At 42.1% G+C, this 14,686-nt stretch overlaps 1 protein-coding gene across 1 annotated transcript in view; it reads left to right on the top strand.

Annotated features, from left to right (window-relative positions):
* SGIP1 (SH3GL interacting endocytic adaptor 1) overlaps nt 1-14,686 on the top strand; it is a 1,317,316-nt gene that overhangs the window by 164,062 nt on the left and 1,138,568 nt on the right. Inside the window, exon 2 of the mRNA XM_078668946.1 lies at nt 2,888-2,951. Within this exon, the coding sequence (XP_078525072.1) occupies nt 2,888-2,951 (64 nt within the window). The remainder of the gene's footprint in view (nt 1-2,887; nt 2,952-14,686) is intronic.

Below are 14,686 nucleotides of genomic sequence, written 5' to 3'. Positions count from 1 at the left end.
TCCGGGAGGCCAGGGTCAAGTGAGGGTTTTTTTATAATAGGTGAGACCCATGCTTGTTTCCAGGTGGTGGGGATGTTGGCCGTAAGGAAAGACGAGTTGGTGATGGCTCTGAGCGGGCCCAGAACGTGCTCACCAGCTTCTCTGAAGAATTCAGGTTTTAAAGGATCGGCGGGAGAGCCGGAATTGATTTTGGCACAGATTTTCAAATAGTTGTCATGGCTAATGGGTGGAATAACAGAAAGTTTAGGTCCATGAAAATCGGCGATGGATAAATTATGGGGTATAGTTGTAAACGTGTTGTAGATTTTTTTAATTTTGTCCATAAAGAAGGTGGCCAGATTTTCGCACAAGGCAGGGGAGGTATTGATGTTTTTTACAGTTTTTTTTGCACTCAGCTCTTTCATTATGCGAAAGATGGTTTTAGAGGCATTGTGACTGTTCTGAATTTCCGATGCATAGTATGCCGCCCTGGTCCTACATATGTTACGATGGTAGCTTTTTTGAAGCTGGCAGTAATTGCTTTTTAGCATGGGGTCGTAGTCCTTTCTCCATTTGCGTTCTGCTTTTTTTAGCTCTTTCCTGAGCAAGGTGAGCTCATTATTAAACCAGGGGCTTGATTCATGGGCTCGTGGTTTAGTTAGTTTAGCTGGAATTAATGAGTCTAGAGCTTTTGTTATCCGGTTGCAGAAACAGTCGTAGTCTAAATGGGGATCGTCGCTGGAAATGGAGGGGTCTGCAGTAAGGAGAGTGTGGAGGTCTTCCAAGCGGAGTTTTTTCCATGGTCTTTTCAAGACCTGGTGGGTGGAAATGGTAGAAAGGTCACTGCTAGCGGGTAAATCCATAGTTACTAGGTAGTGATCTGTCCAGGTCATGGGGATGGGAGAATGGACATTCAGGTTATCCAAGCTAGAGAAAACTGGGTCGAGAAGGTGCAGACCACTGTGTGTGGGACCCTTCACGAGTCGGCAGAGCTGTAAGGCAGCAAGGTCAGCAATCAGGGAGTTGACCTTGTTGTCTGTAACTGAGTCAAAATGGATGTTTAAGTCCCCAATGATGGAGAAATTGGCGGTTTTGATGACTAAGGAACAGACATTCTCCAAGAGGGACTTTATAAAGTTCGCATCCGCGCCCGGGGGTCTGTAGATCAGGAGACCCGTAAGGGTGAGTTGGGGGTTAGCTTTGATATGATACTGAGCACTTTCACAGTCCTCTATTACTAAGTTAGTAAAGGTGCACGTAAGATGGCTTTTAGCAATCATTGCTATCCCACCTCCTCTGGAATGTCTATTTAGGGTGTACGCGGTATAACCCTTAGGGGTTGCTAAGTTTATAATGGAGTCCATGTCCTCCTTCAACCATGTTTCTGTAACAAATAGAACGTCACAGGTTTGGTTGGATAGCAACTCGAAGATTTCTAGATGGTGTTTTGGAAGGGACCTGACATTCAAAAGGCCTAGTCTAAGGGTTGCAGGGGGGGATTTGATGCACGACGGTGGAAGTGTGAGTATAGGCGCATGGAATCCACACGGGCACACGGCGAGGGAGTTATTGCAGTTAAGGCTGAATTTAGTACAGTGTACATGTCTTTGGTTCAGAGACAGTAGCTCATTTTTAGAGTATCTATAGTAACCTTCTTTAATGTCTCCTTGGGCTTGGGGCGACGTCCTGGCGCCGACGGGCGCAGACGGGCTAGTCTTTGGCATGTCTTCGGCGTGCTGAAGGTGTGCCCGCTGCGCTCGACCGCTGCGCTTTCGAGGAGTGTGCATGGTGAAGAGGACGAGGAGTGGGCGTGGCTACATGGGAGGGGCGTGGCCCAGAGTCACGTGGGTGGTGGCGTTCAGTGAGGGAAATTGAACTTCCCACTTGAAGCGTTCGAATATGGTTAGCTTCAGTTCTGAAGCTAGTATCATAGCTACTTTGGCTATTTTCCTGGTTGACTGTTAGCCTGGTATGCATTGTATCCGCTTCGGAGATGTCCAACAGGTTCAACAGTATCTGATAGCAGTCTTTTAAAAGCTCATGCAACTTCCTGCCTGGATGTGTGGCCCGCCCAAATGAATTCTTGCCAGTAACCATGCAGTTATTCCTGCTTTCCCAAATGTCCATACGCATAATAATGTTTGTAATTTCCAAAATCATGTAAGCTCTCCTTTTAGTAGGTAAGGGTGCTCAAGAGTTTTGCTTTTCCAATAAACATCTACCGTCCTTTTTTACTGACCCATATGAAGGTTAAGCATATATTTTAATGTTCCTGCTGGGAGGATGACCTCAAGATTATTTATCTAATTCCTAAAATTAAACCTTTATTAAGAAAGCTCATTCAAGATGGCCTCCCCTCTAATCACCCTTTAACTGCTCTAGGTATCGGACTGTAAATCAGACTGGACGACTTCTACTTATTTTCCTACTGGGACCTAAACTCCATGTTTTCTTTTGGTTGTGGAACAAAAGGATACAGTTCAAATGAATTCTAAGATTACACATCACAATGCTTAAATTGTTTCAGATGTATTTATTGACTTACTCCCAGATTGCTGCATGGGTACATTGAAGGCACCATTATCTATATTCTCTGGTCAAGGCACCATTCCCGCTGGTTTTGAAAGATGGTAGCCTTACATAGTTTGTCTAATGTGGTTATGGGATTTGGTTTTCTGGATGTCGATATATATTTCACCAGATTTAGTTGACAAAGTTTTAATGTTTGCTTCTTTGCATCTCACACGTACCATTGGCATTTACACACTTGGGTAAACTGGCACTTAACCTTATTTCAAATTAAGGAATTCTATATATTTTTTTTCAATTAATGTGTTATTTACCCTGTCAAATGTTTCCAGATTGATAGTTGACATAAAACAGTAGATCATTGTTATCCTTTCCACAGGACTGAAAAAACGTACACGAAAAGCATTTGGAATGCGAAAGAAAGAAAAGGACACCGATTCACAGTATGTATTTCAACAAGAACATAGATTTAACCGTATTGCAACATATGTTTCTGTAATTATGTAAGAATGTTTATGTATTCTCCTTGCTAGATTAACCACATTTTAAATGGCGTATTTAATGTAGAAACTTTGAACAAACTGGATATGAGCAATTTTCTCTTCCACTACAAGGAGGATGGAGAAAAATGAAAACCAGAGATTCAAATTAGTTTTATGTAGTATTTGGGACCTTTCTTTGATATTTTAGTTTGAAATTATGCAGAAGTAGATTATGAGGTGTAGATGCTATTGTAAAGTGCATTTACATCATTCAATATGTAGTCTTTGCAATGGAATACATTATAAACTATTTTAGAAGATGTACCGTGGTATTGGCAGAGGATATTCCAGTCCAAATGGTGTATTTTACAGTTCTCCAATCACCTCTGCAATTAATACTCGCATGTGAGCTTTCATGATGAATGGCATCTTGGCCCACATTAGTACATTTTGAAGAAAAATGCATTAAGTGTGCCACGTGGCTCTACTTTTACTGAAGTGCTTTTTCATGTTTAAATGCTTCCATGGATGAGGGCATAACTTACTGAAGAGTAAGTAAGGCCTTTGTGCCAATAATTCAGAGGAATTTAGCAGAATTATTTATACATTTGTTTTATTGCGAGGACTTCTTCCTGAGTAATGTTGGAGTGCTTTACAGAGGATAGACCAGGTTAAAAGGAGAACACCACTAGTGGTGTCTGTAACGCACACGCACACCCCCCCCCCCCCGTGGGGACTGTGTGAATACCTTCCTTGTGGGGACTTACCTTTCCCAATGTTTTTGAAACACACTAATAACAGAAAAATGTTAAGAAAAAATTCATGATACAGGATCCTGCTTCAAATTTGCAAATATATTGACAGATTATGTTAATGTCCCAGAAAATATCATATCACGCTTAAAGAAAGACACTTAAAGCTGTATTTCACCTATTTATTAGTGCTTAAAATCTTAGGAGATAAGGGAACTAACACATACAGAAATTAACATATGGAACTAAGGAATATGGTCAAGTGGAACCCAGAGCTTGATTAGCTGCTTACATGTTTGCCAAAATAGATATTCAAGTCCCCACAGAGATAGTGGGTGAAGACCATTGTGTTTAAGTCTCCATAGAAATAGTGTGTACATTCAAAGCTTAAATTCCATTATAAAGCGTCTGAAGCTAAGGATGTTCAAGTCCCCACAGAGGTTGTGTGTATTTATAGGAATGCTCAAGTCTCCACAGAGATGGCATGGAAGTACAGCAATGTGTAAGTCCCCACAGAGATAGTGTGTTATCATAGAGAGCTTCAAGTCCCCACAGAGATGGTGTTATTATAGTGATGTTCAAGTCCCCACAAAGATAGTGTGTTATTACAGTGTTGTTTAAGTCCCCACAAAGATAGCGTGCTATTATAGCGATGGTTACGTCCCCACAGAGATAGTGCATGCAGGTGCTTGTGTTTAAGTCATCATTAAAATAGGGCCCGATGTACAAAGGTAAACTTAGACAAAAAAATCTAACTTTTCTACTTTTTCAGTTTCACAAATGTAAATTTAGACCAAAAGTCTAACTTTACTACTTTTCAGTATTCCAAAGCCCCATAACCAGAATGCAAAGCTGATGATGCTCAAACCAAAACAGAGCTTGCGTTTAATTACAAGAATGCTCAAGTCCACACTGAGATGGTGTGTTACTATAGTATTACCACGGTCGCCAAAGAGAATGTGTGTGATTATAGACATTCCCAGGTCCCCACAGAGATACTGTGTTATCATAGAGATGTTCAAGTCCCCACAGGGATGGTGTGTTATTATAGTGATGTACAAGTCTCCACAAAGAGTGTGTTATTACAGTGTAGTTCAAGTCCCCAAAAAGACAGTGTGTTATTATAGCAATGTTTAGGTCCCTACATAGATAGTGCATGCAGGTGATCGTTTTAAGTCCTCCTTAAAGTAGGGCCCAATTTACAAATGTAAACTTAGACAAAAAGTTTAACTTTACTACTTTTCAGTATTCACAAAGGTAAATTCAGACCAAAAGTCTAACCTTACTACTTTTCAATATTCACAAAGCCCCATACAGAGAATGTGAAGCTGATGATTTTCAAGTCTAAGCAAACACAAGGAGATGATGGAAGGAGTCCTGAAACTTTTCAGTCACTCACCCCCAGTCACATATCTGGGTTGAATCTATTGTTGTTCTTTAGCTCACTTCGCCACCCCAGTTCAGACCCAGCTATATGCAAATCAGTCTTGACCCTGTGCCTCATTGAATCGGTCCAGCCCGAACTGCCAAGCCAGGTCTTCCCTGGACCGAAAAAGCATCCTGGGGCCAGTTTTGGGGTAACACCCCCTCATCAGCCAAACTAGATAGACATGCCCAGGTCCCCACAGAGATAGTGTGTGATTTTAGAGATGCCGAGGTCCCCACAGAGATAGTGTGTGATTATAGACAAGCCCAGGTCCCCACAGAGATAGTGTGTGATTATAGACATGTCCAGGTCCCCACAGAGATAGTGTGTGATTTTAGAGATGCCAAGGTCCCCACAGAGATAGTGTGTGATTATAGACATAGTATGGGTTTTGGAATGGTAAGGGATATTTTAGGGTTTAGGGTGGGTATAAGTTTTTCAGTGGCAATTGAATTTTAAGGGTTTAGGGTGGGTATAGGTTTTTGAGTGGTAAGGGATTTTTTTAGGTTTTAGGGTGGGTATGGCTTTTTTGGGTGGCAAGGGCATTTCTAGGGTTTAGGTGCGTTTGGGTTTTTGGGTGGCAAGGGAAATTCCAGGGTTTAGGGTGGGTATGGGTTTTTAGGCGGCAAGGGAATTGTTAGGGTTTTGGGCGGTTATAGGTTTTTGGGTGGCAAGGGAATTTCTAGGGTTTAGGGTGCTTATGGGCTTTTGGGCTGTAAGGTTTGCCTTAGGTTGTAGGGTGGGTATGGGTTTTGGAAGGCAAAGGAACCTTTAGGATTTAGGGTAGGTATTGGTTTTGGGTGGTAATGAATCTTTTAGGGTTAGTGTTTGTATGGGTTTTTGGGTGGCAAGGAATTGTTTAGGGTGGGTATTGGTTTTAGAGAGGCAAGGGAATTCTTAGGGTTTACAGTGAGAATGGGTTTTTGAATGGTTTGTGATAATTTAGGGTTTAGGGTGGTTATGGGTTATGGGTTGTAGGGTGGGCATGGGTTTTGGAAGGCAAGGGAACCTTTAGGAGTTAGGGTAGGTATTGGTTTTGGGTGGTAATGAATCTTTTAGGGTTAGTGTTTGTATGGGTTTTTGGGTGGCAAGGAATTGTTTAGGCTGGGTATTGGTTTTAGAGAGGCAAAGGAATTTTATAGGGTTTACAGTGAGAATGGGTTTTTGAAAGGTTAGGGATATTTTAGGGTTTAGGGTGGGTATTAGTTGTTGGGTGGCAGTTGAATTTTTAGGGTTTAGGATGGGTGTAGGTCTTTGCAGGGTAACAGATTTTTTAGGGTTTAGCTAGGTGTGGGTTTTATGGGCGGCAATGGAATTTTTATCTTTTAAGATGGGTATGGGATTTTTGGTGGCAAGGGATTTTGTAGGATATACGGTGGGTATGGGTATTGGGTTGCAAGAGAATTTTTAAGGTTATGGATGGGTGTGGGTTTTTCTGGGGCAAGGGCAATTTTATGGTTTAGGGTGGGTATGGGTTTTTGGGTCGCAAGGGAAACTCCAGGGTTTAGGGTGGGTATGGGTTTTTAGGTGGCAAGGGAATTATTAGGGTTTTGGGCGGTTATAGGTTTTTGGGTGGCAAAGGAGTTTCTAGGGTTTCGGGTGGGTATGGGTTTTTGATGCTAAGGAATTTTTTTCGGGTTTAGTTTAAATATAAGGTTTAGGTGATAGGAGCTTTTTAGGGTTTAGGATGGGTATGGATTTTTGGGTGGCACGGGAATTTTTAGGGTTTAGCGTGGGTATGAGTTTTTGGGTGGTAAGGTATTTTTTAGGGTTTAGGGTGAGTATAGGCTTTTAGGTGATAAGTGATTTTTTTTAGGTTTTAGGGTGGGTGTGGGTTTTTGGTGACAAGGGATTTTTTAGGATTTAGGATGAGTAAGGGTTTTTGGGTGGCAACCACATTTTTAGGGTTCAGGGTGGTTATGGATTTTTGGATGGCATGGTATTTTTCAGGGTTAAGGGTGGGTATGGGTTTTTGGGTGACAACTGAACTATTTAGATTTAGGGTGGGTAGGGAAATTTGGGTGGAATGGGATTTTTTTAGGGTTTAGGGTGGGCTTTGGGTGGTAAAAGCTTTTTTCGGATTTAGGATGGGGATGATTTTTGTGTGGTAATGGTTTTTTAGGGTGGGTTTGGGTTTTATAGGTGGCAAGGGAATTGTTATCATTTAAGATGGGTGTGGGATTTTTGGTGGCAAGGGATTTTCTAGGATTTATGGTGGGTGTGGGTTTTTGGGTGACAAGGGAATTTTTAAAGTTTTGGGTGGGTGTGGGCTTGTGTGAGGCAAGGGAAATGTTATGGTTTGGGGTGGGTATGGGATTTTAGGTGGCAATAGAACCTTTAGCGTTTAGGTTGGGTATGGGTTTTTGGGCAATAAGGATTTTATTAACGTTTAGCATTTGTATGGGTTTTTGGGTGGCAAGGGATTTTTTAGGGTTTACCATTTGTTTGGGTTTTTGGTTGGCAAGAGAATTTTTACGGTTAAGGGGTGGTAGGGGATTTTTTAGGGTTTAGGGTGTGTATGGGTATTTGGGTGGTAAGGGAATTTTGTAGGGTTTAAAGTGGGCATAGGTTTTGGGTGACAAGGGAAACTTTGGGGTTTACGGTGGGTATGGGTTTTTGGGTGGTAATTAATCTTTTAGGTTTTAGTGTTTGTGGGTTTTTGAGTGGTAAGGGATTTTTTAGTGTTTAGGATGGGTATGGGTTTTTTGGGTGGCAAGGGTATTTTTATTGTTTAAAATGGGTGTGGGATTTTTGGTTGGAATGAATTTTGTATGGTTTGCAGTGTGTATGGGTTATTGGGTGGCAAGAGAATTTTTTTGTTTTAGGGTGGGTGTGGGTGTTTTGAGGACAAGGGACATTTTATGGTTTAGGGTTGGTCTGGGTGTTTCGGTGATAAGACATTTTTAGGGTTTAGGGTGGTTATGGGCTTTTGGCTTGTAAGGTTTGCCTTAGGTTGTAGGGTGGGTATGGGTTTTGGATGGCAAGGGAACCTTTAGGGTTTAGGGTAGGTATTGGTTTTGGGTGGTAATGAATCTTTTAGGGTTAGTGTTTGTATGTTTTTTTTTGGGTGGCAACAAATTGTTTAGGGTGGGTATTGGTTTTAGAGAGGCAAGGGAATGTTTAGGGTTTAGGGTGAGTATGGGTTTTTGAATGGTTAGGGATATTTTAGGGTTTAGGGTGGGTATTAGTTGTTGGGTGGCAGTTGAATTTTTAGGGTTTAAGATGGGTGTAGGTCCTTTTAGGTGTAACAGATTTTTTAGGGTTTAGGCTGGGTGTGGGTTTTATGGGCGGCAAGGGAATTTTTTTCTTTTAAGATGGGTATGGGATTTTTGGTGGCAAGGGATTTTGTAGGATTTACGGTGGGTATGGGTTTTGGGTGGCAAGAGATTTTTTAAGATTTTGGATGGGTGTGGGTATTTGTGGAGCAATGGCAATTTTATGGTTTAGGGTGGATATGGGTTTTGGGGTGGCAAGTGAATCTTTAGAGTTTAGGGTGGGTATGGGTTTTTGGGTGGTAGGGAACTTTATAGGTTTTAGGGTGGGAATTGGTTTTGGGTTGCAAAGGAGCCTTTAGGATTTAAGGTGGGTCTGGGTTTTTGGTGATAATTTTTTTATTAGGGTTTAACATTTGTATGGCAAATTAATTTTATAGGGTTTCGGGGGGGGGGGGGTATGTGTTTTTGTCGTAAGGGATATTTTATGTTGTGGGTGGGTACTGGTTTTTAGTTGGCAAGGGAATTCTCAGGGATGTGGGTGGGTATGAGTTTTTAGGTGGCAAGGGAATTTTTAGGGTTTGGTTAATTTTAGGTTTTTGGGTGGTAAGGGATTTTTTAGGGTTTAGGGTGTGCATGGGTATTTAGGTGGTAAGGGATTTCTTAAACTTTAAGATGGGCATAGGTTTTGGGTGGCAAGGGAACCTTTAGGGTTTACAGTGGGTATGGGTTTTTGGGTGGTAATTAATCTTTTAGGGTTTAGTTTTTTTGTGGGTTTTTGAGTGGTAAGGGATTTTTAGGGTTTAGGATGGGTATGGGTTCTTTGGGTGGCAAAGGTATTTTTGTGGTTTAGAATGGGTGTGGGATTTTTGGCGGGGAGGAGTTTTGGATGGTTTAAAGTGTGTATTGGTTATTGGATGGCTAGAGAATTTTTACATTTTATGATGTGTGTGGGTTTTTTGGGGCAAGGGACATTTTATGGTTTAGGGTGGGTATGGATTTTTCGGTGATAAGAGATGTTTAGGGTGTAGGGTGGTTATGGGTTTTTGGTTGTGAGGTTTGTCTTAGAGTTTAGGGTGGGTATGTGTTTTTGGGTGGCAATGGAATTTCTGGGGTTAAGGGTGGGTATGGGATTTTGGTGGTAAGGTATTTTTTAGGGTTTATGGTGAGTATAGGTTTTTAGGTGATAAGGATTTTTTAGGGTTTAGGGTGGGTATGGGTTTTTGGGCGGCACAGGAATTTTAAGGGTTTAGGGTGGGTATGCGTTTTTGGGTGGCAAGGGAATTTTGTAGGTTTTCGGCTGAGTATGGGTTTTTCAGTGATATGCGCTTTTTCAGGTTTTAGGGTGCGTATGGGTTTTTGGGTAGCAAGGGACTTTCTAAGGTTTAGGGTGGGTATAGGATTTTGGGATGGTAAAGATTTTTTAGGGTTTATGGTGAGTATAGGTTTCAGGTGATAAGGGCTTTTTTAGGGTTTAAAGTGGGTATAGGTTTTTGGTTGGCAAGGGGTTTTTTAGGCTTTAGGGCGGGTATGGGTGGCAAAATAATTTGTAAGGTTTAGAGTGAGTGTGTTAGTTTTTGGGGGGTAAGGGATGTTTTATGGTTTAGGTTGGGTATAGGTTTTTCAGTGAGAAGGAATTTATGGGGTTTACGGTGGTTATGGGGTTTTGGGTTGTGATGTTTGTCTCAGGGTTTAGGGTGGGTATGGATTTTTGGGTGGCAAGGGAATTTAAAGGGTTTATGGTGGGTATGAGTTTTTGTGTTGTAGGAGATTTTTTAGGGTTTATGGTGGGTATGGGTTTTTGGGTGGGAACAGAATTTTTTAGATTTAGGGTGGGTATGGGTATTTTAGTGGAAAGGGATTTTGAGGGTTTAGGGTGGTGGGGATAGGTTTTTGGGTGGTAAGAGCTTTTTTTAGGGTTTGGGGTGGGTATGATTTTTGGGTGCCAAGTTAAAACCTTTTGTTATTTAGGAATTACTTTGCTAATAATGGGTCATGGCAACCCGAGTTTGAAAACATTAGCCTAAAAACGATGAGGTCAACTAACAGCATCTTTAGATTTTCCTCTAAACTTGGGGTGAGGAGCATCAAAGATATGATGAACATTTATAATGTAAAATGTGTGTCCTCAGCGTTGTATGGTGCGGGGGTCTGGGGTCATTGTGTTGGTCCAAATGTGCAGAGAGACGAAAATAAGTTCCTCAGAAAATTGTTATGTGTACCACCTTCTGCATCAGTAGAACTGATCCATGAAGAAGTAGGAATTGAATTTATTTCTGATCTAGCAGCACTGCGCCCCTTGTTGCTCTGGCGCTCAATCTGGGCTAAGTCTGAAACCCAATTTACCCAGGAGGTAATCCTGGATTGCCTCAGGTTGGACCACTCCTCACGTATCCTTTGGCTTAAGTATATACACCATTGGTTTTATCTCCTCTTTCAGTTTGACATTTTTCTTGACCCTAAATCTGTTGTTTCAATCCCAAAAAAAGACATTAAACAAAGGTTTTTAAGTCATAAGAAAGAATGCCGTGCAAAGGTGTCTGGAAAGCTGTAATCAGTGATGACTTATCGGGACTACAACCTACCCACTGGTTTCCAACTTTACCTCTCTGGTGTCACTCGTAACTCTCACCGGTTTGTGTTAACACGCTTACGATTGGGAATCGTTCATCACCTTGTTGCTTTTCCTATAATGAACTCTAGATCTGATATAGCATGCCCCTGTGACAATGTGTCTCGCCAGAGCTGCTGCCATTTTTTATTGTTTTGCAAATTTTATCATTCTTTCAGGGTAACATATTTAAAACCCGTCTTTTTAAAATATAACGTTCGTTCTGCGAGGATTGCTCTACAGTTACTTAGTTCCCTAGAGGATTTGGATATTTGCTTCTTCGTAGCAACATATATATTAAAATGTACAGCTGCCAGGAAAGCCATAGTTCTATGATATCTTGGACCGTGTCCTGTTTTTACTATGGCCTCCTGTCTGTATATTTTATTAAATGTACAGCTGCCAGGAAAACCATAGCTTTACGATATTTCGGATTGTGTTCTGTTTTTACCTTGGCTTCCTGTCTGTATATTTGTTTATTTATGTGTAATATATCATATGTATAATGTATGCATTATGTATTATAAATGAATTTAGTCCTCTTGGGCAACAGCTTTTGTACAGTACCAATCTAACTCTGGTCACATCATGTTCTTAGAACCCCCTTTTTTCTATGTTTACAATGGTTTTCTTTTGACCGTTTTTAACTGTCGTGTCCTTGATGCCTTTTTAGCATTGTATGTTACACATGTATGTATTCTGCTTGTATGGTTTGTTTTACAAATCGAATAAAGCTTTTGAACCTGAACCTGGGTGGCAAGTGATTTTTTAGGGTTTAGGGTGGGTGTAGGTTTTTGAGTGGTTGTGGATTTTTTATGGTTTAGGGTGGGTATGGGTTTTTGGGTGGCAAGAGAATTTTTAGGGTTCAGGATGGGTATGGATTTTTGGATGGTAAGGTATTTTTTAGGGTTTTGGGTGGGTATGGGTTTTTGGGTGGCAACAGAATTTTTTAGATTTAGGGTGGGTATGGGTATTTTAGTGGAAAGGGGTTTTGAGGGTTTAGGGTGGTGGGTATAGGTTTTTGGGTGGTAGAAGCTTTTTTTAGGATTTTGGGTAGGTATGATTTTTGAGTGGCAAGTGAATTTTTAGCGTTAAGGGTGGGTGTAGGTTTTTGAGTGGTTAGGGATTGTTTAGGGTTTAGAGTGGGTATGGGTTTTATGGGTGGCAAGGGCCTTTTATAATGTAGGTGCAGTATATTTGGTGGCAAGGGATTTTGTAGAATTTACGGTGGGTATGGGTTTTTGGGTGGCAAGGGAATTCTTTAGGTTTTGGGTGGGTGTAGGTTTTTGTGGGGCAAGGGAAATTTTATGGTTTAGGGTGGATATGGGTTTTTGTGTGATAATGAATTTTTAGGGTTTAGAGTGGGTATGGGTTTTGGGTGGTAAGGGAACCTTTAGGGTTTAGGTTGGGTATGGCTTTTTGGGCGATAATCATTTTATTAGGGTTTAGCATTTGTATGGCTTTTTGGGTGGCAAGGGATTTTTTAGGGTTTAGCATTTGTGTGGGTTTTTGGGTGGCAAGAGAATGTTTAGGGTTTTGGTGGGTATGGGTTTTTGAGTGGTAATGGATTTTTTAGGGTTTAGGGTGGGTATGGGTTTTTTGGTGGCAAAGGAACTCTTTGGGATTTGGGTGGGTGTGGGTTTTTGGATGGCTATGGGTTTTTGGATGGCTACTGATTTTTTTAGATTGAGTGGGTACGGGTATTTGGGTGGAAAGGGATATTTTAGGATTTAAGGTAGGCAATGGTTTTGGGTGGCAAGGGAACCGTTAGTGTTTTTGGTGGGTATGGGTTTTTGGGTGGTGATGAATCTTTTAGGGGTATTTTTAGAAGTTAGGGTGGGTATGGGTTATTGGATAGCAGTGGAATTTTTTGTGTTTTTTGACATGCCTAGACCTCTTTTGTGCCGGTTGTCGAATCTTAACAAAATGTTCCCAAAAAAGTGTGCTGATGATTCTATCTGTGCATGGAAAGTTTTGGAGGCATGAATAAAGGCAGAGGTCAAAAAAGTGTGTTTTCCATGTTAATTACCTATAGTCTTTAGACACACCTGCACCCCAACCGCCGGACAGAATTATAAAAAAATTGGGAGAAAAGTAGATTCTGTTCTGGAGATCACACCTGCTATTATTGGTGTAAATCGTTCAGTAGTTAATGAGATATTATAGGAAACCAAATTTGTATATCTAGGCATATGTGGTACTTTTGTAGTGCCTTTGTATTTTTGTTAAAAACTCATAAACTTTCAGTAAACACCAACAATCACTGGATGATGGCATCAGTAATGTCATTTAAGATGTCTTCAGTGGTGTCATGAGTAATGTCACTGACCATGCCATAAGTGATCTAATAAGTGAGGTCATATGCAGTGCATTGTGGGGGCATACATTTTAGTTAGGTTAGGTCATTATAACTGGTAAATTTCACTGGTTTTGTACGGGTAACTGTAAGGTTCCTGTAACCTTTGGCTTTTTTCAGTGAATTTCTAAGGGTTTTTTAATTCTGTTTCCTGAGTATAACGACCATGTAACCTTTGTTTTTTTCAGTAAATTACTATGTTTTTTTACAGTTAAGTAAGATGCCCATCACAATGCACAGTGGGGGGTTAAACACAGGGTCTGGCCTGGCATTGTGTTGCCCCCACGCACGCTCCTGCCCACCCCTCTCCTTGCATCCATTGTCCAAGTCCATGACCCTGCTCCCTCATTACAGCCATTTGTGGCCTTTGTTCTACCACTGCCGTTCTTGCCCCACCACCCTCCTCCCTACCCTCTTTTCTCTGAGTCCATGCATGAGTCCCCTCGCTCCTGCCCTGCATGGTCTAATGTACTGCCACTGCTCTCCATCAAGCTTGATGTCCCTGCCCACTCTTCCTGCCTTCCGTGGCCCAATTCTATCCCTCATCATTGCCCCCCTGCTTAGCCTCTGTGCTTAGCTTGCTGCCCCTACTCTCTTTCCACTTGCCCTCCAATGTCTGTGTGCATGCCCCTACTCCCCCTGTCTGCCCACCATATTGCATTGGCCTGCCACACTCCTATCTACTGTAAGTGTTCTGTTGAGTTGCCTCTGCCCCTTCCACCTGGCATTGTCAGATGGCTGTAGCCTGCCCCTGCTACCTCCACCCTGCCTGTCAAGTTCCATGCTCCATCCCCTCTCTCCTGTCCTCCAAGATCCATTTTGTTGCTACTCCCTTCTGCCCTTCGTGCTCTGTTTTGCTTCAACTGCTCCTCCTGCCTGCCCTGCGTGGTCTGTTGTGAAGCCCTTCCCCTGCCCTCTTTTGTGTGTGTCCAGTGCAATACCCCTCCCTTCTGTCTTCCGTGGCCCTTTGTGCATGCCCCTGTCCCCTTCCTCTTGCCTACCATGGCCTTAGTGCTGCCACTAACCCTCCTGCTTGCCATACATGGTCTTCTGTGCTGCCACATCCCCTCCCACCTGTCCTGTGTAGTCAGTTTGCTGTCCCTGATCACCACACATTTTCCCCAATGTCTGTGTCTATAGCATTATAGTCTCACTGTTGCCCTCCATGGTGTGTTGTGCTTCCAGTGCCCATCCCTTCTGCCCTCCATGGTTAGGTTGCTGCTCCTGTCCTGCCCCTTTGCCCCTCGGATTCCATTTTCTTATGTTCAGACCTCTATCCCCTCCTCCCTGCCATATCTGGTCCATTGTCATGCCCCTGCATCCTCCCTCCTGCCCTTTA

The sequence above is a fragment of the Lissotriton helveticus genome, chromosome 1_2 (genome assembly GCF_964261635.1).
Source record: "Lissotriton helveticus chromosome 1_2, aLisHel1.1, whole genome shotgun sequence".
NCBI lineage: Eukaryota > Metazoa > Chordata > Amphibia > Caudata > Salamandridae > Lissotriton > Lissotriton helveticus.
Note: the sequence above shows the minus strand (reverse complement) of the source record. Positions and strands in the feature narration are given on the sequence as shown.